Below are 23,094 nucleotides of genomic sequence, written 5' to 3' on the forward strand. Positions count from 1 at the left end.
TCCACTCTCGGTATATCGAACGCAGGCCTCCTCATGGGTCAATGGAGAGTGAATTCGCCTTAAATTTTTAACTAATATGAAATTATATCTACTAGCAATATTCATTAAATTACATCTCAAGGAAAATGAATTTTCCCCTCTGCCATCACTCTAACACTGCACCTCAAGAGACTAGTATATCGTACAGAAGTAAGCACCTGAGCAGTGGAATCGGTTTTAAAGACTTCTACTTGATAGGCCTAGCGTGAGCTTCTCATGTAATCTTTCAGAGACTCCTACCACGAATGCGTAATTTGACAAGGGCATAGGAACTGAGAGTTTGTGTTCTTGAATTATTTTTATAAGGAAAAGAAATGCTGTGTAAATACTTGCACCCATTTACTTCAGCATCAATATACAAATATATACAAAGTTATATAAAAAGATACCCTCTTACATGATAAATGAAAAATTCACCAATTTTATGTTTCAGACATCACACCAAAAGAAAAGTACAAATATTACTTAAGCATGACTGAACCCAGTTGATTAATCTTTGCCAACTTGAGTAAGAAATTCAATATTTACGCTACTGAACACTGTGTTCATCTATGCGTCAGCAATATTCTACTGTATTTATAAGGAAAGCAGCTGAAATCATATAGTCTTTGACTAAACCTTACAGTAATATTATTTTCGAAGTAATAACCTTATCTAAACACTAACCAAAATCCTCGTTAAAGAGTTTCTTTATAAAGGCAGTAGAATAATATCAAAAGCTTTCAATTATGACCCAGTCACACAAGATGACAAAGAATGATCCCTTGAGAGGACAAAAAAATAAAAAAAAAAGCATCAACATCGCCTTGACTTTGGACACTTGGGCCCCGTGAATTAGTCTATCACTGTACCTCGCTGTAGGTGGCATCTGGTACTGTAGTACTGTACATACAATGGAAGGAAAAGAGAGAAACAAAGCAGCAAAGCCTACACAGATTCACAACTGAAGAACGTGGGACCTACTGGCATGAAAACATCATCACGAGTCCTGGTGTATGGAGAGATGCTAAAGGCACATTACAGCGCCCAAGTGGCCGGCGTCACGCTCAAATCTACGTTAATTCAATTTTTTTTTGTTTCCTTCTTGAGGCAACATTACACATAGGTGAAAATATCCTTGTTTCCATAGTTCAAAGTCTTTATAATGGATGAGAAAAGCATACTGTTATTTTGTGGATTCAAAACATAACTTTCGTGCTATCTACTACTGTCTTTTTACGTAGCTTTCAGCGGGTTCAACTCAGTACTCTTCAACCACTCTTCGCTCTAACTCAGCCTTTATTTGCTAGTAAACTGAATTGGTCCTGTGGCTGGCTGGCTAGATTCTCCGTGAAAGCGTACAGTTCAGTTTCGAACAAGCAACGTTTTGCTTAGATGTGCTTGAAAATGCATCTATCAATGAGATTTATACCTTACAATCACCAAAGCAGAGTAATAAAACAAATTAAAATAAATTTTGTTTGAATCACAAGAACAACTAACCAAGATAATACCATAAGTAATTTTCTTATCGTTACAAACAAAAATTGTGCAAATATGCTTCAGATACTGTGACATACAACTTTCTACTGAAAACGATCTTGTTATTGTTCTTTATACTTTTCCTGAAAGTCAGCTTCTAATTTCAATTAAAGACAATTAAGAAATCAAACTTGTTCAAAAGATCTCTGCTGGTTTGATTCTACAGATAAGTTTTGGACAATCAAAACCCCTGAAATACATTTAAATCAAAGATAGTTTTACAGACACACTCATATTCGTGTTTGTAAGTTCTATCCACAAATTACTGATAAAACTTCACGAGTATTACATTTCTTTGTTAAGGTCCACATCAACCAGTCTTTATTAATTTGGCGTCTTTTGCACAAATTTCATTCATAACTTCATATTTCCATTTCCAGTGCGTTAATGACTAAAAGAAAATCGTATATGATTAAAAATCCTGAAAATCTGATGCATTACAGAAAAACCATGAGGGGACAAGATGACCGAAAGTACCCTACGATGAGAATAGTGGCAAGTTGCTGAAGGGAAATGTCCAATTTCTCTGTGACACTATCAGTTATGACCCCCACAGTAAACACAGATTCCTAAACTTGACAGAAATACAATATGCTAAACTCATAGCGACTACTTTTCACGTAGTAACTATTATTCATGAAAACACGTTCTGTGGGTTTTTCGCCAGAAATGTTAATAAGCAGAAAGGAACATTGAAGCATAGTTTTCATGATTTCATCATCGACACCATCTATTTACAAAAAAAGGAATCCACTTAACATTAATCAGTCTTTGGAGCTGTAGGTACAAGAGACAAGAGGCTAAAGCTTCACTCACTCGAAAAACAAATCCCGGAAAAGTAACGAAAAATAAAAAGAGTGCAGAGAGCAAAAAAAAAAAAAAAAGGTAAGCATTTATTGGAGTGGGGTGGAGGGAGATTGGATGGGGGGAAAGAGATGGAGGGTTGGGGGGGGGGGGAAGGCTGGACTTCTTCGCTACGCTACAATCTGACTTGAAACACGAACTCATCAAACACACGTCGTCAGCATCTGCACTCTTTTGTTTTTGTTTTTTTTTGTTTTTGTTTTTGACTTCAGCAATAAACGAATGACTCATTGCATAGGACACAGTGATGGACAAATGAATATAAACGAATTGGAAAATCCGGTGGTGTAGACATAGCAAGCTTCGAACCTATATTTAAACATATTCAATACAAAAGCCTCACACTGCATACTTATTACTGGCAGGTCATCTGGATGCCATTGCAAACTATAGACAAATATATCACTTACTCTTATTGGTAATTCACATTAAGACATATTTATGGAGTCATAAAACTAATTCTAAAATTGATTTCATATTGAAAAAAATTTGAAATCATTTGGATTGTTATTAATGGTATTCCTAAGTCTCTGACGTACTTTGACGCTCATTCTTGACCACCAATATGCTGAACACATATAGATCTCGTCACCAGGTTTTCTTTCTTTTGTCTATTTTTTTCATCATATTTCTTTCACTCACGTTTATCCTAAAATCCTTCAACTTTCAACTAAGTCGAATTTTGCTACACTGTCTAGAATACTTGACAAAATAGGCTTATACTATATTTTTCTTGTGGTATAACTTCCTAAAGTCCAGTAAGGATTTTGTATATGTGATTTTTAATTATGGTAATACAATAATTTTGGTTAAACACCTCATGGTCGTCAGCTTTTTTTTTCTGACGCCCTAAGACCAGGACTGAACATTTCTATTGAATTTTCAAGAAAAAACTGGGATACTGTGTATCACTTCTACTGTACATCCTTAGCGTTTCTATTTCACCATTAATAATAATGAAAATAAAAACAGTTTAGGTCACGTTCTGGGTAATACCACATTACAGTCATTTATCTGGTCCAGAAATCTATATTTCAGCAGTTTGCAAAGGACGGCCTTGAAATGTAATTTCCGCATACTGAGTCTTTTGCTGCGCATGCCTGTTACCCCCACGTCTCATCGAACCGTTATTGGACGACCTCGGAAGCTGTAGTTCTGCGTATAAGATGCCACCACCCGGTCTCGGATCTGCCCCACTGGTTTTCGCAGACTTCGATTTCTCATGTTGTTGGTAGACGGGCACATACGGCGGAGTCGATGTTGTTAGTATTGGTGCTGTTTTCATCGTCTTGGAGGTGTCTTTCGCTTCGTCTTGCTGGTGGTGGTGGGGATGGTGATGGTCGTCTTGCTTTTTGAAAGTCTGCATCTCACCCTGTCTGAGATTGAGACCGTCCATATCCGTCTGTTCTTCTAAGTTAGTGGTCGCAGCTTCCCCCTTCGTGTCAGACTTCTCGTGGATTTGCTCATCTCTTCTCGTTGTTTGACTGCTGTTGCTGCTGCTGCTGCTGCTGTTCCTTCTCGTTGCCTGGCATGAGCTTGGTGTTGCCGTTGGTGTTGGCATTATCTGCAAGTGGAGTTCAGAAAATGAGAGATCGTGAACCGTGGGTCTACCTTTCAAATATAGCATTGTATGTTTGCAGTTATTATTTTCATTCTATGTCATGATCAAGCAGCATAGGAGAATACTATTTAATCTACATATTATTAGTTTTAATTTATGCACTTATTCTTCATAACTACTGTCCCAAAATCTGACAATGAGGAGTTCCGTCCGACTAGAGTACTGCCATAATGCAATGATTTTTCTTCACATATTCGGTCCTGATGGGGATTTCACAGTTTTGCCACTTCAAGAAAGTTCAAGTGGCACTGAAAATGTCATTCAAACTGAATACAATGTACTGTGTTAAAAACTGACTATTTTTAAAAGTTTAAAAACAAAATGATTCCCTGGTCCGAAGTGGATCTGTGTATTTGGTTCTTGGGCAGAACAAATTTAATTCCAGGGTTGATTTGTCACAATCCAGTCATTGTTCCCATGTTCCTTAGTAACAAAGCGAAATACAATAAACTTATTGATAAAATATTCCATGTACAATAAAAAAAAAATTAAAACAAAAGGCATTTAGCAACAGAATTAAAGAAAGAAAAATCAGTTTACATATTTGCCTTCATGCAAAATGTTTGTAATGCATAATTTTACATTAAAAAATAGGTATAATTTCAGAGACTTCAGGCTTCATGTACGTGTCCATATTTATTTATTTGTTTATTTTCTATTTATTGCTTGTTTGTTTGTTCTTCCCTTCCTGTTTCTATTTCTCGTGTCATACTACGATGTATGTCGAGCGGAATGTACCTAGCTTCAAGTTCGGTACTGTCTCTTTATATACAAACTATGCAATTCTCCTCAGAATTACTTCACTCTTATATAGTAACATGAAATACCAGTTTATGTGTTGAGTCTCTTAAGAGGCCACTGGTCATAATATATTGTAATAATTATTTCTAAAACTTAGAAGTGCAATAATTGGTTAGTAATTTGGTGCTAAGATTTTTTAAACTAAGTCTACGCTATATTTTACATTAGCTAGTGGAATGGCTGTTTTAAAAGAGTTTTCAGAGTTAGAAATAGGAAGGAAAAAAAATACTCATGAAATAAGGGATCACATTTTCAAAACATTTTCAAACTTGTGTAGGAACGGTAGAGCTTTCGTCCAAAACTGATTCAAGTTGGGATTTACGTTACATTTTACTGTGTACAGCAAATTAACAAGTTTCTGCGACATTGCAGTATATTGACTTTTCATCTGACGACCTGTAAAAATTCTTGATCTTCAAAATTCTCAATGAGTCGGGAAATAAATCATATGAAACAAGAAAGAAACGAGAAATGAAGGAAAATACTACTGTGCAGTGCATGGGATATGTATATACAAAAATATCACCCTGATGTTTCGTCAGCGTGACCTCAGTGACGAGTGTGTAGCTGGCCGTGCGCCCCGGGCCGCAGAATGAGAGGATTATGCCTCGGGTATTCAAGCCACTCAGTAGTGACAACTGCAAAGGACAGCAGTGCCACAGCCGCCCCAAACCACCACGTAGGAAAGAGGCCATTTTACAGTGCCACTCTAGCCGTTTTTACTTCATCCTAAAGCGGTTCAGTGATTATTTTCCACACGGCTCTAAATCGAGAATCGAGTAGGCACGACTGTAAGATTCCCCCGTCCCAACGTGACAGGTCTGGCGCGGAGCTAGAGGCATCTATTGTTGCCCAGTGCGTAGGAGATGGAATTCATGGCTTACTCTAGCCTCACCTTAAGGTTTTCATACTCATGGTCAGGTTTAGAGGACAGAGTGGACACACTCGTGTGCTTGGATGCAGAGGTATAAAAGGCGTCGGGCGGAATGGAGGCCAGGGAACCCTCGACTAGTGTTTTGCCTCCACTCCGACCCACGCCCGACCCCGAGCTCGAGTACTGATGCCTACCATTATTTCCTTTTTGGCTCTCAAGGTCACTCTTGTCACTGTAGAGAGAAGATAAGGACCTGTTAAAATATTGCGAGGATGTGATTCCTTAACAGATCGAAATTCAATTGGGAAAATATTGACCATTTTATATCAGCTTCCAAGACTATCTCACAAGGCACAGGTATAGTTCAGACATTTTAACTTTGGCCTGTCAAAAGATTCTATAGGAAAACCTTAAGAGTAGAATAAACCATAATTTATTGGGTTCTGATAGAAATTAGAAGTATTCATTTGACCAAGAATTGAATCATGAGTAAATGTAAAATTCAGAGAGTACATTAGACCATCTTACGTTAAGAACCAATTCCAGATGACAAAAAAGCATCTTAGGAGATGCACAAATTGTCTAACAAGAACAATTCAGCTCCTGCAGAAGAGTGAAATCCTTTATATACAGCATATAAAAGTGTAACTTGCTTTACAGCATTCTGTGCAATTATTTACTTCAAAATACTTTCGTGAAATATCTGATTCTCTGTGAAGCTTGCAACATATGACGCATTACCCAAAGGTCACCAAAGGTTTAATTGCAAAACTTTCCTACAGAAGAACCTTATTTTTACTCACCTTTCCAAGTCTGTGGGCTTGAAGTCTCCCCTCTCTGTGAGTAGTAAAGCATGAGAGAAAAAACAAAATTTAGTCAGCCATAATGGTAACTGTCCTTATCTGTATAAGTCTTAATGGGGTACAACTTTGAGCATTGTTTACAGAAAGCTTTATAATATACACATCCACCATAAAAGCTTCAACATGATAAGCAACAAGTACTTTAATATAGCTTTTTATCAACGCACACTATATGAATGACTGAAAGACTTTAATTCACTAGCGTTACTAATAGGGGTATCTGTCAGTCTTCTCATGCTTGTCCCTGGTCGTTATAACTCATATATTCCTTCAGTGGAATATCTTCGTGAGACTCATTTGTGAGTTGTTTGCTATGTATTAACATCGCCAGGATAAGAGATCAAACAGTCAGATACCCGCATAGCAAAATATATTTGACACAATACAAGGAAAGTACTGTTAACATCTGGTTGGGAGATTCTTCCACGCAACAAAGAGCCTCGTCTGAATTTATGCAGATAAAATTACGTCGCGTTCTAAGGGGGGTTAAGATGGCGTGGAAGCTGCCAGGGACGAAACGATACTCAAATGCAAAGAACTGTGCTGACAATTCATTTTAAATTTTGACGATGACAGGATAACATGATAACAGTGACTTTCCCCAACTACAGAAGAAAGACTCACATGGTGACTGAAGCGTCCCAGCATGCAGACGCGGATGATTAGAACAAAATACTTTGCAGAGGCTTTTAAAAGAGACACAGTACTGAGCACAGAGAACCCAAATACTGCAAACAGGAACCGCAACTACCAAAGTGACCCCCTGTAGACCCCCACCGATACATAAAAAGCAAGATACAGTACAGAGATACGTTACAAGTATGCTAATCAGTCAGAAGCAATGTTTTGAATTTATAGTATTCTACTACAAAGAAACATACTCATGCAAAAAAAGCATATGAAATGTCAAATTGTCTTCTTTTCATATTTATTACAAAAAAGAGATTTTACAATGACCTCAACCTTTTTGGGATCAAACAGCTAGTCCTTTTATTGAATGTTAAACCTTATAAAATTATGCATACTTTAAAGATTACACTGATGGAACAAAGGAAATCCGTGTCGGTTACAATATTCAGGTGCGCTAATTGACAAAGAACTGAGACATACATGTCAGCAATATTCACAATGAATAACTTATATATAAAACTGTACAGACAACATTCAGAGTAGAAAGTCTTTTGCTATCATACACATCCTATATGAATGATGCAGTTACATTTGAATATTTTCTCTGTGATACTTTGTAAGCTTCATTTGTGTATTTTCACTATCACTGCTAGCAAGCACAGTCAAAGCCTTTGTTACACAGGTAAAGCACAGTCACACTTTTGAACTTCCATTTTACTACATTTTGATGCATCCAACATCTAGCTTGTTCACTGCTCTAGCTAAACATTATTTGTGGTTCTTCTAAAACACTGGCATGACAGGGGTTGACTGAGTTGTTTATCTGGCAGAGAATTTCACACAAAGTAAAAATAAACATAAATGACGTATTATTTTGCATATGGCTACAAATGGGCGGTAATACGTGATCATACTCTTAATTATATGTTGTCGCACCGCAGACTTAATACTTTCACCCATAGAAAATACTCTTAATACTTTCAGTTCAAGTACATAGTTTTGACAAGTTTCACCTAAAAGTACATAAGGTTTTAATGCTTTCACTTACAGCACATGATTTTTCAATACTTATATTCACAATATCTAAAGTTTTAATACAGAAAAATTTCAATACTTCCACTCGAAGTACAAAAAGTTTTAATACTTTCACTCTGCAGCATATCAGCTGAGTAATGCTTAACCTTACAACAAACAACACCTATTGTTTATGTACAATGGGAAGAAGTCATTCACTGTTATTGACTTTAATTTATGAAAGGTTGTTCTTGTAGCGAGTTTCTCTCTCTTGTTCATTACATAACGAATTAAATTTTCAATATGTTTAGGGACATTTGGAGGCGTCCAACTGCAATGAAATAATTTCTTTCAAGTGAAACGTAGGTGAGATAGAATGGGTCCCTTGACTAGCTAAGCCACGGAAGTCCATTGGCTTCTAACTGAATGTAATGAAAGAGAAAAGCAATGGGCAGACCCACTCACTACTTATGTAACCACTGACAACTGTTATAATTTTAATTCAACAATACTTCTCTCCCAGAATAATGTTTGATTAACCAGTCTCTTAACTTTTTAGTGATGTACATTTGTGACTTCGTGTAAAACTCAACATTTCAGAAATTGTAAGAGATTCTACCTACAGTAACTTTACAATATTTTACCGTATCTACCATTCATTCACTTACTACTGTGCGCACTGATAAAATAGAAATCGTAAAAGATTAGTAAATATAACATAAAGCTCACCAAAATAGAGCTGCGCTGGGTAACAGTTCATGATCTCACTTTACTATTAAGGAACTGATTATTTCAGAAGTCAGGACGACCGAAGAAACACGAGAAATGTGAATGGTGAAATGCACGGATAGCGAAAATTAATGAAACACGCAGCCAACTGATGTCAAGACTTGATCAGCTAAAACGGGTAAAATATTTACAAAACTGAGATACCATTTAACTTTGAAAAGTAGTCTACTATCAGAAAGAAACAATTTAACGTGGAAAAGTAGTCCTCTATCAGAAAGAAACAATTTAACTGTGAAAAGTAGTCTTCTATCAGAAAGAAACAATTTAACGTGAAAAGCAGTCTTCTATCAGAAAGAAACAATTTAATGTGAAAAGTAGTCTTCTATCAGAAAGAAACAATTTAACTGCGAAAAGTAGTCTTCTATCAGAAAGAAACAATTTAACTGTGAAAAGTAGTCTTGTATCAGAAAGAAACAATTTAACGTGAAAAGTAGTCCTCTGTCAGAAAGAAACAATTTAATGTGAAAAGTAGTCTTCTATCAGAAAGAAACAATTTAACTGTGAAAAGTAGTCTTCTATCAGAAAGAAACAATTCAACTGTGAAAAGTAGTCTTCTATTAGAAAGAAACAATTTAACGTGAAAAGTAGTCCTCTATCAGAAAGAAACAATTTAACTGTGAAAAGTAGTCTTCTATCAGAAAGAAACAGTTTAACGTGAAAAGTAGTCTTCTATTAGAAAGAAACAATTTAACGTGAAAAGTAGTCTTCTATCAGAAAGAAACAATTTAACATGAGAAGTAGTCTTCTATCAGAAAGAAACAATTTAACTGTGAAAAGTAGTCTTCTATCAGAAAGAAACAATTTAACTATGAAAAGTAGTCTTCTATCAGAAAGAAACAATTTAATGTGAAAAGTAGTCTTCTATCAGAAAGAAACAATTTAACGTGAAAAGTAGTCTTCTATCAGAAAGAAACAATTTAACTGCGAAAAGTAGTCTTCTATCAGAAAGAAACAATTTAACTGTGAAAAGTAGTCTTCTATCAGAAAGAAACAATTTAACATTAAAAGTAGTCTTCTGTCAGAAAGAAACAATTTAACTGTGAAAAGTAGTTTTCTATCAGAAAGAAACAATTTAACGTGAAAAGTAGTCTTCTATCAGAAAGAAACAATTTAACTGTGAAAAGTGGTCTTCTATTAGAAAGAAGCAATTTAACGTGAAAAATAGTCTTCTATCAGAAAGAAACAATTTAACGTGAAAAGTAGTCTTCTATCAGAAAGAAACAATTTAACTGTGAAAAGTAGTCTTCTATCAGAAAGAAACAATTTAACGTGAAAAGTAGTCTTCTATCAGAAAGAAACAGTTTAATGTGAAAAGTAGTCTTTTATCAGAAAGAAACAATTTAACGTGAAAAATAGTCTTCTATCAGAAAGAAACAATTTAACGTGAGAAGTAGTCCTCTATCAGAAAGAAACAGTTTAAAGTGAAATGTAGTCTTCTATCAGAAAGAAACAATTTAACGTGAGAAGTAGTCCTCTATCAGAAAGAAACAATTTAACATGAGAAGTAGTCCTCTATCAGAAAGAAACAATTTAATGTGAAAAGTAGTCTTCTATCAGAAAGAAACAATTTAACGTGAGAAGTAATCCTCTATCAGAAAGAAACAATTTAACGTGAAAAGTAGTCTTCTATCAGAAAGAAACAATTTAACGTGAGAAGCAGTCCTCTATCAGAAAGAAACAATTTAACGTGAAAAGTAGTCTTCTATCAGAAAGAAACAATTTAACGTGAGAAGTAGTCCTCTATCAGAAAGAAACAATTTAACGTGAAAAGTAGTCTTCTATCAGAAAGAAACAATTTAACGTGAGAAGTAGTCCTCTATCAGAAAGAAACAGTTTAAAGTGAAAAGTAGTCTTCTATCAGAAAGAAACAATTTAACGTGAAAAGTAGTCTTTTATTAGAAAGAATCAGAATATACTTTTCTTTCCAGATCTACATCAGTCAGGTGTCGTGGCAGATTTAGACATGAGACTTTAGGTCTCTTTTAGTAAGAAAGACAAACAACAAATTTAGAACTATAGAGACGATAGAAATATGTGATGCTGATTCCAACTAAAGAATTTACCTTTTTATTAGTTTTGAAGAAACTCTCTCGAATTACCTAGCGTGTGGTCTGTTTTTTTTTACATCATTCTCTTGACAAGAAAGTACAAACGAGGCGTGCAATCACTCGATTTGTTTACAGGAACAAATTCTTATCGTTCTAGTTGAAATGCCCCAGAAACAAAAGTCACGTGCATCTTTAATACTTAGAGGATTCCAGCAATAATAATGATTCTGTTAAGCTGAGAATTCAATATATAAATTTTCAGGGAAAAGTAATTATAGCTGAATGTAGAATACTTATTTTTTTCAAGAGCGAACCAAGGTCTTTGCAAACGTAAGCAGAGGGCATTGCCCCTTAGACACGCTCGGTGGGTCACATGGAATTTCTACCAAAGGGGTCTGGTTTTTATTCTAGGTCACCTGTCTAAGTACTGACTAAACCAAAAGTATTTTTTTTATCTCTTTAATTTCGCTCTGTTGTGCTTTGCGTCTCTTGATAACAATGAATGAAAACAATCTGGAAGTTCATCTTATTACAAAAAATGGCTAAAGATGCAACTACTGGCTGTTTAAAAGAATTTATCACGTGGCATACATGAATAAGCATAATTATGTTAAAAGGAATATTAAACACTAATAAGGAAACCAATTAATCTGTTATCAGTGATATACTTCAAACAGCAATCTTACTGAGAACGAAGGTAGTGACTGCAATGCCTAAATTCCCAAATACCAGAACCAGCTGCCAGGATGAGTGAATGGAGACATCAGTTAATATTACTGTTTTGAATGCCGGCTAGGTATCAATAAATCATTTAAATCACAGAGGAGGATGTAAAAAGCTGAAGACCACCAAACAACACGGACCTGCCAAAATACCCGCAACATTGATGTTGATCTCGAATCCTTTTCACGACAACTTTATTTAAATTTTCCTGGACACACGAAGAGAGAAAGATTTTCGAACTGCTTTCCAGATACATTTTCTTGAAGATGCGTCACTCTCAAAGCTTCCAAAAGGAGACGTATTCATTTATAAGTTACTGGCTGAGAGATGATAACTACTATTCAATAACTCACACAAGCAACATGAAAATGTGGCAAAAATGTATTTACAAAACTTACTACCTAATAAAGCAACTGTGATGCTTTGCATCTGGATACAGTCTTCAGACAAAGTGCTCACCATTTTCAGTATCAGAGAATCTATGACATAACACCATACGCATGATATTACAGTAACCTTAAAAATAGGTTTATATCAAAATGACAATATTATGCACTGAGTATCTGTGAAGATAATCTGCACACATACCTATATCTTTACAACAATAAATAAGTAAATTTTAAGCTTATCACTGACGGCAAGGCCTTCTTTCTCATTCTGTCCAGGAGAAGGCAGATGTCCACTTGGTTTGTTCAGCCCTCCCTCTAGCACTACTTGCTTCTTCCAGTCCTCACCATTATAAGGCCTTTTTTTTTTTATTGTTCCTATCTGATGATCACAGTCTGTGCTGTACACTACTTAACAGTGCCTGACTAGATTGTTATTTTAATCCTTGTTATCTGAGCAAGCAATATAGCACTCGATACAAAGGGTCTCTTCAGCCTCAGAAATGTGTGTGCACATATCTGCATCCCAGTCCACTGAACATGACACTCATCAAAGAGGGTGATATTAGACTTCCTGGCACAGAACCACCGGCGACAAGTGGCTTCTGCCCTTTGAGAGTCTATATCAATAGAACCTCGAGTGGTCCACATCATATGCTCGAAGCGGAGAGACTTTGCATGGGGACGGCAGGGATCCCACTTTGGTTCCTGGGACAAGGAGGATAGTCTGTAGTTTTGGCACATGGTCTCTCGTTTCTAGGGGGATCTATCTATCACAGACTGACACTGGGGGATCACTGGATACTGGAGTGTGCATTTATACAGTATGTACGGTAGGTTTAGGGTGGGATAGGTCTAGGTGTTTAGGAGACTGGTGAAAGGGGCTACGACATGACTGGGCATTAGAGTCTAATGTTCTCGATATTACGCATGCGATGCACTATTTTTAAGACACATGGTAGAGGGAGGACATTCCTGCACCACACTTCGTTTCATTTCCGCATGCAAGAAATGCACAGACATTTGTCAGTTATGCAGATGTATCTATGTAGCTTGTTTCAAGGGATTTGTTTCGTAACAGTCACTGGTGGTGGCACTTCGTACTTTTCAGGCGAACACCACTGGCTCGTTTCGGGAGTAATTTGATTTCCCTTCCTTCGACACATATCAACCACTCCATTTTCCTCTGTTGGAATGATGCATGAATCATCAATTATTAACGTTGCAGAACACACCAAATCTCCTTACATACGAGGCATGCATTCAAGGCTGAAGGAAACTGGTAACTCAAGATGCAAGTGCCTCAATGCATGATCAATAATTTGTCTTAGATTATAGGCCTTACATAACTACAGAGTGCTTTTACTATTCACAACGGCTGACTGATGCTTTAATTCCCGGCTGAACAGCAAAAACGATGATGTTCAGCGAGACCTCAGAGCTTGAACTTTGACCTGACGCATATCTGAAAGCCAAGGTGTTCACAAGAAAAAGAAAATGGTTCAAAAAGCGATACAGAATGACCCAGCTGTGTGAGGAATCTTTGGAGCATCTGGGCTAACAAAAACAGTGAAACAATCAAAGCAAAGACATTCAGGCTCCTGTTATTAACTCCCCTGCAATCCAAAGGTTAACTAATTGTTACTTAAACCAAGCTGTCAATTCTGAAGGGTTCTGATGTTGAACTGCCAATCAAGGCTCATTGAATGGGCGTGAAGGGTAATTATTTCTCATACAAGCTGTTCCTATAACACAATACTCAAGAAATATGAAAATGCAAAGATTATTTCATTTAGTGATACTATTCCCCAAATGACCTGTACCTATATTAAGGAGAATATCATTCACCAATTTTTTTTTTTCATTTAATTTTTTGATCGAATGCAACAGTACTGAATTCCTTCAGATTGTCATTTGACTCTAAGCCTGCAAAGCACATCGTAACAAGAATTAGGAGAAAAAAACTGTTGAATGACGATACGTATTCTCTGCAGTCTTCTTAAGTATTCATCGCTCTTGAGACTACTAGCCTTTTAAGGAACAGCTTTAAAGAATATTGCTGCATCATTTCATCACTGTAACTGGGCTGGAAACTATAGCCTAAATAACGTGATGTTTACTCCAGTTAAAATGACGAGTAAGTTGGAGCAAACTGAACGCAAATCAGATTTGTTGTTGTAAATTGTAGCTCAAAAATAAAGGTAATTAGATACAATGTAATTATGTTTACTAGAGAGAAGTAAGCGGATAAAACGCACAGAGAATTATGCCTTCAATTTCATTTTTTATCTGAAGAGGCATGCATGCTCATATTTCTTGAGAAAGTGCAATTCAGTTAATTTATTAGACAAGGTAACAGCAAAGTATTATTAAAGGTTACTGGACGGGTGTTTCTTTGGACAGTAAGTGCCCATTTTGTCAACAGGAAAAAAAGCATGGAATCTAACAGGGTAGTTATATCTTACCTAATCCAGAGAACAGCGAAGAAAAGTCTCAAAGGCTTTGTGACTGATCATGAAAACAAGGGTAAAGAAACAATAGAAACACCCTTGGTTTAAGCCAGGATTCTATCAACTGTGTACACTGGATTACAGATACTTCAAAGCGATTACTCAATGCCCATTTTATTAAAGATTTTACAAGGGACAAATTCTGATTGCAGTGTTTGTGCCGTACAGAATGTGTGTCTCCTTGAGTCATAAAACACATATATTGATACTACTGCCTTTGACAATATATTTTTTCTCAGTAAAACTTAAAAAAAAAAAAAAAAAAAGTCATGAGGAACATGTCTCACTTGCACTGATTCCTTTCCATCTATATTTACAGTACCTCTGTGGAGAGCGCACAAACATGCATACATACACACATTTTATATATATACATATATAATATATATACACGCACAATATATAATATATATATGCATATATGTGTATAAGAATATACATATATGTATGTATATGTATATACATACATGTATGTATATATATATATACATATATGTATGTATGTATATATACATACATATATATATATATATATATATATATATATATATATATATATATATATATATATATCCATAAGTGAAATTGCATCGTAACATTCACCACAGAATTCCTGCCCAATTTATAACAGCAGACATTTGTAAACATTTACATCCTGTACATGTTTCAATACATATGCACACACACACACACACACGAGCATCGCTCCCCCCCCGCCCCAAAGGGCAGACACGAAGGAATATGAGTCTTGCCTTTTAAAAGCTTTTGGTCTGGAGAGGAGGAGCAAGATAAATCGAATTTCCTCTCTCTTTGGACCAGAAAATACAGTTATAGTTCCCAAGTTTCTGTTGGGTAAAGCTTTTATTCTGAAACTGGTGACAGGCTTTTGTTTCCACTGCAATCTCGCAAGCTTAGACGTCACTTTTGGGATGTCAGATAGAGGCCTAATTCAATACGCTGATTTTCTTCATTATAACTGAAAAGCAGCGTAAATTTATCGCTGATACTTTCATATTGTCTTTCTTCCATCTTACTTTCTACTCTCTCTGCTTCATAGTGCCACTGCTTTGAGGTTTTTCTCCTGTTACACTTTTAAAACTTTTCTACTCTCAATCTCCCTTTCAAAAGCGTTGAATGACCTCATAGGCCCCAGTGCTTGACCTTTGGCCTAAATTTTATATTCCATCTCATTCCATCTTTATTATTCTTTGGTATATTTGTCTCTATATATTTAAAAACTGTATAAAATCGAAAGTTTGTAAATTTCATACATCAGTTCAGGAATAGCTAGTCATCTTGTGAAAGTTATGTACTCACTATCACTAACTCTATCGTATATTCTTCTTCTATCGTTCGGTAATCATTGCACTTGGAAATATTTTAATTATTTACTATGGCTGAATTTAGCCATTTCAAAATGTCTCAGTCTAAAGGCTTCCTTAATTACATAAATGTCTTTATGTAGAATGGTAAGCATCGTAAAATGTTGCTTTTACAATAATTATTTTGACAATTCTTAGTTCCTCTCCTTTATTAATAAATTTTGCATTTATGTCTGAACGTCCCGTTCTCGTGACGTATTCCTGAGTAGTTCTGTGTCTGACGGTATATATATATATATATATATATATATATATATATATATATATATATATATATATATATATATATATATATATATATATATATATATATATATATCAAAGAACAGAAGTAGGCGACGGCCAGTGGTATACATTAGCGCGAAGGTGGACCATGAAACGTATTCATCTCTCACATAATTCTTTATTTCCAACGTTTTCGTAATAAAAGCTTTATTACATCATCAGGAATCTGTTAAATAATGAATAAAATTACTTTAAAGACCGCTAACCAACCTTATACCAAGAAGGCAGAAGACAGAATGCATAAGAAAGTTAACTCAGGTACAGCTGAGTGGAGGAGGTCTGGGTATTTAACTGGGAACTAGTTGTTTAATAAATAATGATTCCAAGATAGGCAGTTCGCATACATTAGTTGTTTGGCCTATGATACAGAAATCGTTTCTATCAATATATGTTTTACAAATTTTCGAATGGTTCTCCAATCCCGAGCATTCAAGCATAAGAAACCATTCGAAAATTTGTAAAACATATATTGATAGAAACGATTTCTGTATCATAGGCCAAACAACTAATGTATGCGAACTGCCTATCTTGGAATCATTATTTATTAAACAACTAGTTCCCCAGTTAAATACCCAGACCTCCTCCACTCAGCTGTACCTGAGTTAACTTTTCTTATGCATTCTGTCTTCTGCCTTCTTGGTATAAGGTTGGTTAGCGGTCTTTAAAGTAATTTTATTCATTATTTAACAGATTCCCTGATGATGTAATAAAGCTTTTTATTACGAAACGTTGGAAATAAAGAATTATGTAGAGATGAATACGTTTCCATGGTCCACCTTTCGCGCTAATGTATGTATATATATATATATATATATATATATATATATATATATATATATATATATATATATATATATATATATATATATATATATATATGCAGGTGCAAAACGAGCTTATGCAAATATTTGGGAATGAAAGAAAAAAATAATTTTTAGCAGAAAATGTTCTATAAACATTGCCGGCGAGGGGAATTTTAAAATAACCGTTGGCGTTAGCACTGCTTTTCATGCGATGGAGGTCGGAGTAGTCTGGGATGTAGCCGGGGCGGGGATGAAGTGAATCAGGCAAGTGGATTGACAGTCTTTTAATTATGATTCTTTTTCTTGCAAGTAATCTAATTTCAACGATTAGCTAACAGCGGTACCGTATGGCTTTATGTCTCAAGTAAGTAGTGTAAATGTTCCTGAGCAACATTCATTTGTGATCGTTAATTCTAGCGCTCTCTCTCCTGCCACCTCGTCACGGAACAGTTGAACCAGGAATCATGACTAGGTCTACACCTATGACTGTCGTCTGATGAATACTTCAGATGGAGAGGGAGAGATTTTTAAAAATATATTTCAAATCTTTGATAGGTGTCTAATGAATAAGCCTACCTTTGATGGATGGGAGATTTAATTAGGTTACTTTTCTTTTTCTTTTTTTTCGGTGTCCAAATGTTTTTTCTTCAAACTCTAAATAATACATTTGATTGGGAGGTACTTTACTCACATCGGCCCAATCGCTCCATCCTCCTTCTATATGTCCCACATCCCAGGCTACTCCGACCTCCCGTTACCAACCTCCATCGCATGAAAGAAGCGCTAATGATATCGGTTATTTTAAAATTCCTCTCAGCGACAAAAGAAGCCTTAAAATGCATATGTTTATAGAACATTTTCTGCTCAAAATTACTTTTTCATTTCCCAAAATATTTGCATAAACTCGTATTACACCCTGTATATAAATATATACTGTATAATATATATATATATATATATATATATATATATATATATATATATATATATATATAATTTGTAGCTTCATGATTGTATTTAAATCACGGTGTGATAAAATTTCATATATATATATATATATATATATATATATATATATATATATATATATATATATATATATATATATATATATATATATATATGCATAAATACATATGTGTGTGTATCTATACACTCATATAATATACAAGCTAATCCTATCGACGAAGGTGCTATCCAAACAGGATATGATTATATATCTAAAACAAAATAAATTCCACTACATTTAAGGTAAACCTGCTCACAACATATTACCAATCTAGATGAAAATCATAAAAACTTTCTAATCATGGGAGTCAGCTGCCAACCCAAAGTTGAACCGCAAATGTGCACGTGAGTGACAGAAGGAAGCTCTACATTTTTGGGACTGAAAATAAAATTGGACCTCATAAGAGAAGAACATTTTGAACAAGCAGGTGGGCAAACGAAAGGAAATTGATGTTCACGAAAGAGGAGAGAAAAAATATGACAGATGACTTTGTGAGGTCATAAACGAACGAAGTGATTATTGTTTTGTCAGTTTTGCTGGTGGTTCCTTCCAAATGCTATTATGTCTGATTATTTTAAACCAATTCCATCCGAACTCCATCTGGTTTATTTTGCTTCTGAACTTAAATTTAAGCCTGAATGAGACCTGTTGCATTGCACGTTCCACAGTGCATCTGATGAGTATTTGAGATGTATAATAAAAATGAACTGACTTATCATAATGACGAAGTACTGTGGTATCAAAGTGACAAATTTAACCAACATGATAAAAAAAATAAAAGAGACAAAAGAGCATCCAATGCCCTCTCTCGTACTGATCCAATTTAATCCCAGTTAAGTATATCCTTTCTCACCCTTATTTTAAATCTGAGAACCATATCCGGTATTCATAATGTGGTGGCAAGTCCCACTCCGCTTCAGCTTACAACGGCTCAGGTAGAAAACCAGTGCAACCAGCATTCCATATGTTATGTACTTCAGGATACTGACTATACATATCCTCCTATACAATGTATTTCACGATATACACAGTGCTGTACGCATCTCCAAGAAGGAATCGTTTTGCTAAGCAGTTTTACACCTTTCTTTCGTTTTAATCTAAGGACCTTGAGCAATCAAGAGTAAAAGGCTGGATAGGCAGACAGCGAGAGACCTAGTTGAAGAGAAGAAACAAATTGCGTTAGGTCAAATCCCAGAACAACTGACTTTTTTTTTTGTTAATATTTCACTGAAATTAACTTCACTGAAATTTACTTGATACTGACACATCTATAAACGGGGAGATTTAGATGTAAATTTACCAGCTGTGATGACTTTTAAAAAGTATTCCGTACATCTAAGCGGAAATACTCGAGGGAATTCAAATATATGCAAACTTTATCTGGCAAAGAACCTGCAAAATCTGTCTTACCTGTGATTAGCGTTCGAGTGATATTTACCAGAAAAACTGACATGTAATGTTAATGAAAAAAAAAAGAATGCATTGACCATCTAATCTATGATTAATGTTAATTCGTTTTAATTCTGGGACTAGGACCTCCAATAAACACACAACTTAAACAATCTAAGTCAAGAACTCCAGGCTATGGATTCAGTGCACTTCAGTTAGTTAAGACAATGCACACTGTTAAAGGTTTTCTCTGAACACATTGGTGCTCGCTACCTGTTCAGTCATGAGAAACATCACTCTCTCCCGTTTGGCATCCCGAGAATACTGGAGTACCCAAGGGTGATAATTTCTCCCCTTTTTGGTTTATCTGAATTCACATCTGTTGAAGCCACACAAGTGCAAAAAAAGAGCACGCAAATACACACACGCACACATTCCTTTTCAAATCTTCCAAGGACCTTTTGGGATTTTTCCTAGCTATAATTAGTAGTTCACAGTGAGACTTCTTGTTCCTGACAGAACTGTCTGGTGAATAACATCAACATAGCTCTGTGATTATATTCTAAGTTCCCTAAACCTTGAATTGCATAATAAGTCATTGGTGCCCACTTGATATTATTTGTATTCATTATGCTTGAAATATCATCTCAACAGTCGATTTAAAATAAAACAAAAGTCTAATACTAAAGTAAGAAAACTTAATCTACTTTGTTGTTACTTATTCCTGATAACCGGGGCACTTACAACGAATTTATATTCATAGGGATCCTAACGTGGCACATTAGCTGCACAATCGGGCGTCAGAGAACCAATTTAAAATGCAAACGCGAGGTTTATGGAAGTCGAAGATATTCACCAACTACACTGAAGGCACTGAGAGGGAGAGACACGATGCACACAAGTCTAGCAGCTGTCGGCGTTCTCATCCTGCGGTGTTTCAATGCAGTGTTCCAGTGTGGCTAAAGATGATCACGAGAGATCAGCAGTCAAAAGAATCACGGTGTAACTGATGCGGTGTCTTTATAAAAGCTTCTGGTTTCACAGGCAAATGATTGTTGCGCCATGCACAGCACTCCTTTAAGGAACTTCCAGATCTTGTGGTGTCCTCAACTGACTTGTGAATCCTTGGGTGTTTCAGGGTCACGCAATTACTATGTTCGTTACCACAAAAGGTGTGTCATGTCACTGATAAGTTCAATCAAGCCCATGCTTTAACTTGGATTTCTTCATGATCACTTGTACAGTTTATTTTTATTTTTTATTGTTTTTGTAACTGCGGTGTTCATGCTCAAAATTTTTTGGTAAAGATGCTACAGTCATAAATGCTTTTAACCAGATTCATAAAGAGGACTCAAAAGAGATAAGATTAACACTAAAACACAAACATTTTTATGATCAAGTTGAGATAAACATTGAAAAATTTAAATGTCTTCAACACGAGAATTTTCTCTTTCTCTCAGATAATTCAGACGAATACTGAAATGAGAATAGGTTAAAAGCATTCATGACGTAATATTTCACACAGGCTGTCACATATTAATCTATAATGCTGTTGACAAAAAGCATGCGCGAGAATGTTGGGTAACATTCGGTGAGGGTGTGTCATCCAGAAAAAGGTGTGGTGGCAGGTGTTTTAAGTCAAAATCAGTATTTTGTGTCACTGAAAACATTAGATTCCTTCTGCATTTATTTGATAAAGACATCTTTCGTTTCAAGTTGACATTGCTTAAAGGGTCCACTAAAGATTATACCACAGGGATTTTTTTTTTTATTGAATAACGGCGATCAGCATTAGGTGAGTGTCTGTAAACAGATCAGTTCGGAAATTACGCAATGTTTATGCCGTTAATCAGAGTTTTAAATGACACGTTGTACTGCATTTGCTTGAGCGTGTAAAGTAGGAGGAGGAGGAGGAGGAGGAGGAAAGAGAGAGAGAGAGAGAGAGAGAGAGAGAGAGAGAGAGAGAGAGAGAGAGAGAGAGAGAGACCAACACGGTGCAGAGGATGTCTCACTCAAGGCGGCAGTGGTGATGGAAAGACCGTACATTAAGAAAATATAAATAAGGAACGAATCAATATCCTGCACAAATAACAGTAGTAGTAGTAGTAGTAGTTGTAGTAACAGGAGCAGTAATAGTACTAGTAGTAATAGTAGTAGTAGTAGTGGTGATGGTCACAGTAGTAAAAATGAGATAAAGGATTTGACCCATAATGGTCATGGTATCGTTAATTTCACCTGAGTTACTGATTTTTCTTGCCCTTCTCCACTTCCACCAAGGAGATTTAACCCCTGCATACGCGTGCGGACAAGGCAGGATATTGTTAATTGCAGAGAGAAGAAGGTTGTTATAAGGGGAACAAGTATTCATGGTTAATGTAAATGTACTAAGACATACATATCTGCAAACATATATACTGTACATACATACATTACATAGATACATACATACATACACATAAAGAATATATGCATATATATATACAAATATATATATATATATATATATATATATATATATATATATATTTATATATATATATATATATATATATATATATATATATATATATATATATATATATATATATATATATATATACATATACACACACATAGAATCTGAAAGGTAGCCTGCATAAGGTGGGACATAAGGTTAGGTTACAGGATTGTTTACATGAAATAAAAGCGTAGGACTAAAGTATTTAACACTACTTTTCTATTTAAGTATTATCCAATTACTGCTTTTTGTAGAGGGATATCATGCTCAGGAAATCTATGCAAAATAGACATAGCACCAAAATATGTAAAAGGTTGCTCCAAAAAATATATATCAAATATTCAAAAATAAAAATAGTTTAGATGAACTGCAGAGTCACGTATATCAGGTTATTAGATTAGCACTATAACAGAGTTATGGTCAACATTGACAACAAAGAGTTTTTAAAAATTAATTCCAATGCAGCAACAACAGCAAAGACGTATAAAATGAGAGCTTTCAGACAACGAAGAAGAAGAAGAAGAAGAAGAAGAAGAAGAAGAAGAAGAAGAAGAGAGAGAGAGAGAGGAAAGCGCAATCTATTCGAGAAACAACACTAGAAAATGGAGACTGACTAGGGTGTCGGCCGAGAGAGAGAGAGAGAGAGAGAGAGAGAGAGAGAGAGAGAGAGAGAGAGAGAGAGACTCTGGTACTTACGAGAGAAGCACCACTTCTCAGTCTTGAAGGCGTACAAGACCAGAAGCGTGACCAGGACCAGCACGACGAGGCAAGCGATGACAATTCCGATCACGGTGGACATGGACACCGGTTCTGCTGAAGGAGGGACACGCTGTAGTGGGGGCTTGTCTACAAGTCCTGGTTGGGGAGGGGGGGAAGAAGGCACCAGGTCGAGTCACCAAAGACCATTCGCATATTAGTCCATCGCAAAATATTATATCACTTTCGACAGCCCGCCCGATCGAACGGTGCTTCTAACGCGTGCAGATAAGCGTGGGTGGGCATATCTGTGTTGGTATGTATACAGGCTTATACACGTCTAGTGAGTA

At 35.7% G+C, this 23,094-nt stretch overlaps 1 protein-coding gene across 4 annotated transcripts in view; it reads right to left on the minus strand.

The window, feature by feature from the left end:
* Positions 1 to 363: 363 nt before the first annotated feature.
* LOC136831458 (kin of IRRE-like protein 1) overlaps positions 364 to 23,094 on the minus strand; it is a 407,220-nt gene continuing 384,489 nt past the window's right edge. For 2 of the 4 annotated variants that reach the window (XM_067091965.1, XM_067091956.1), the window contains exons 11-14: positions 22,745 to 22,858; positions 6,524 to 6,557; positions 5,742 to 5,952; positions 364 to 3,988 (exon numbers count right to left, since the gene is read on the minus strand). In XM_067091965.1, the coding sequence (XP_066948066.1) occupies positions 3,452 to 3,988; positions 5,742 to 5,952; positions 6,524 to 6,557; positions 22,745 to 22,858 (896 nt within the window). In that variant the 3' untranslated portion in view covers positions 364 to 3,451. Of the gene's footprint in view, positions 3,989 to 5,741; positions 5,953 to 6,523; positions 6,558 to 22,744; positions 22,904 to 23,094 lie in introns of all 4 variants that reach the window. The other 2 variants (XM_067091939.1, XM_067091950.1) reach the window with 1 other exon arrangement.

Source organism: Macrobrachium rosenbergii, chromosome 4 (genome assembly GCF_040412425.1).
Source record: "Macrobrachium rosenbergii isolate ZJJX-2024 chromosome 4, ASM4041242v1, whole genome shotgun sequence".
Taxonomy (NCBI): Eukaryota; Metazoa; Arthropoda; class Malacostraca; order Decapoda; family Palaemonidae; genus Macrobrachium; species Macrobrachium rosenbergii.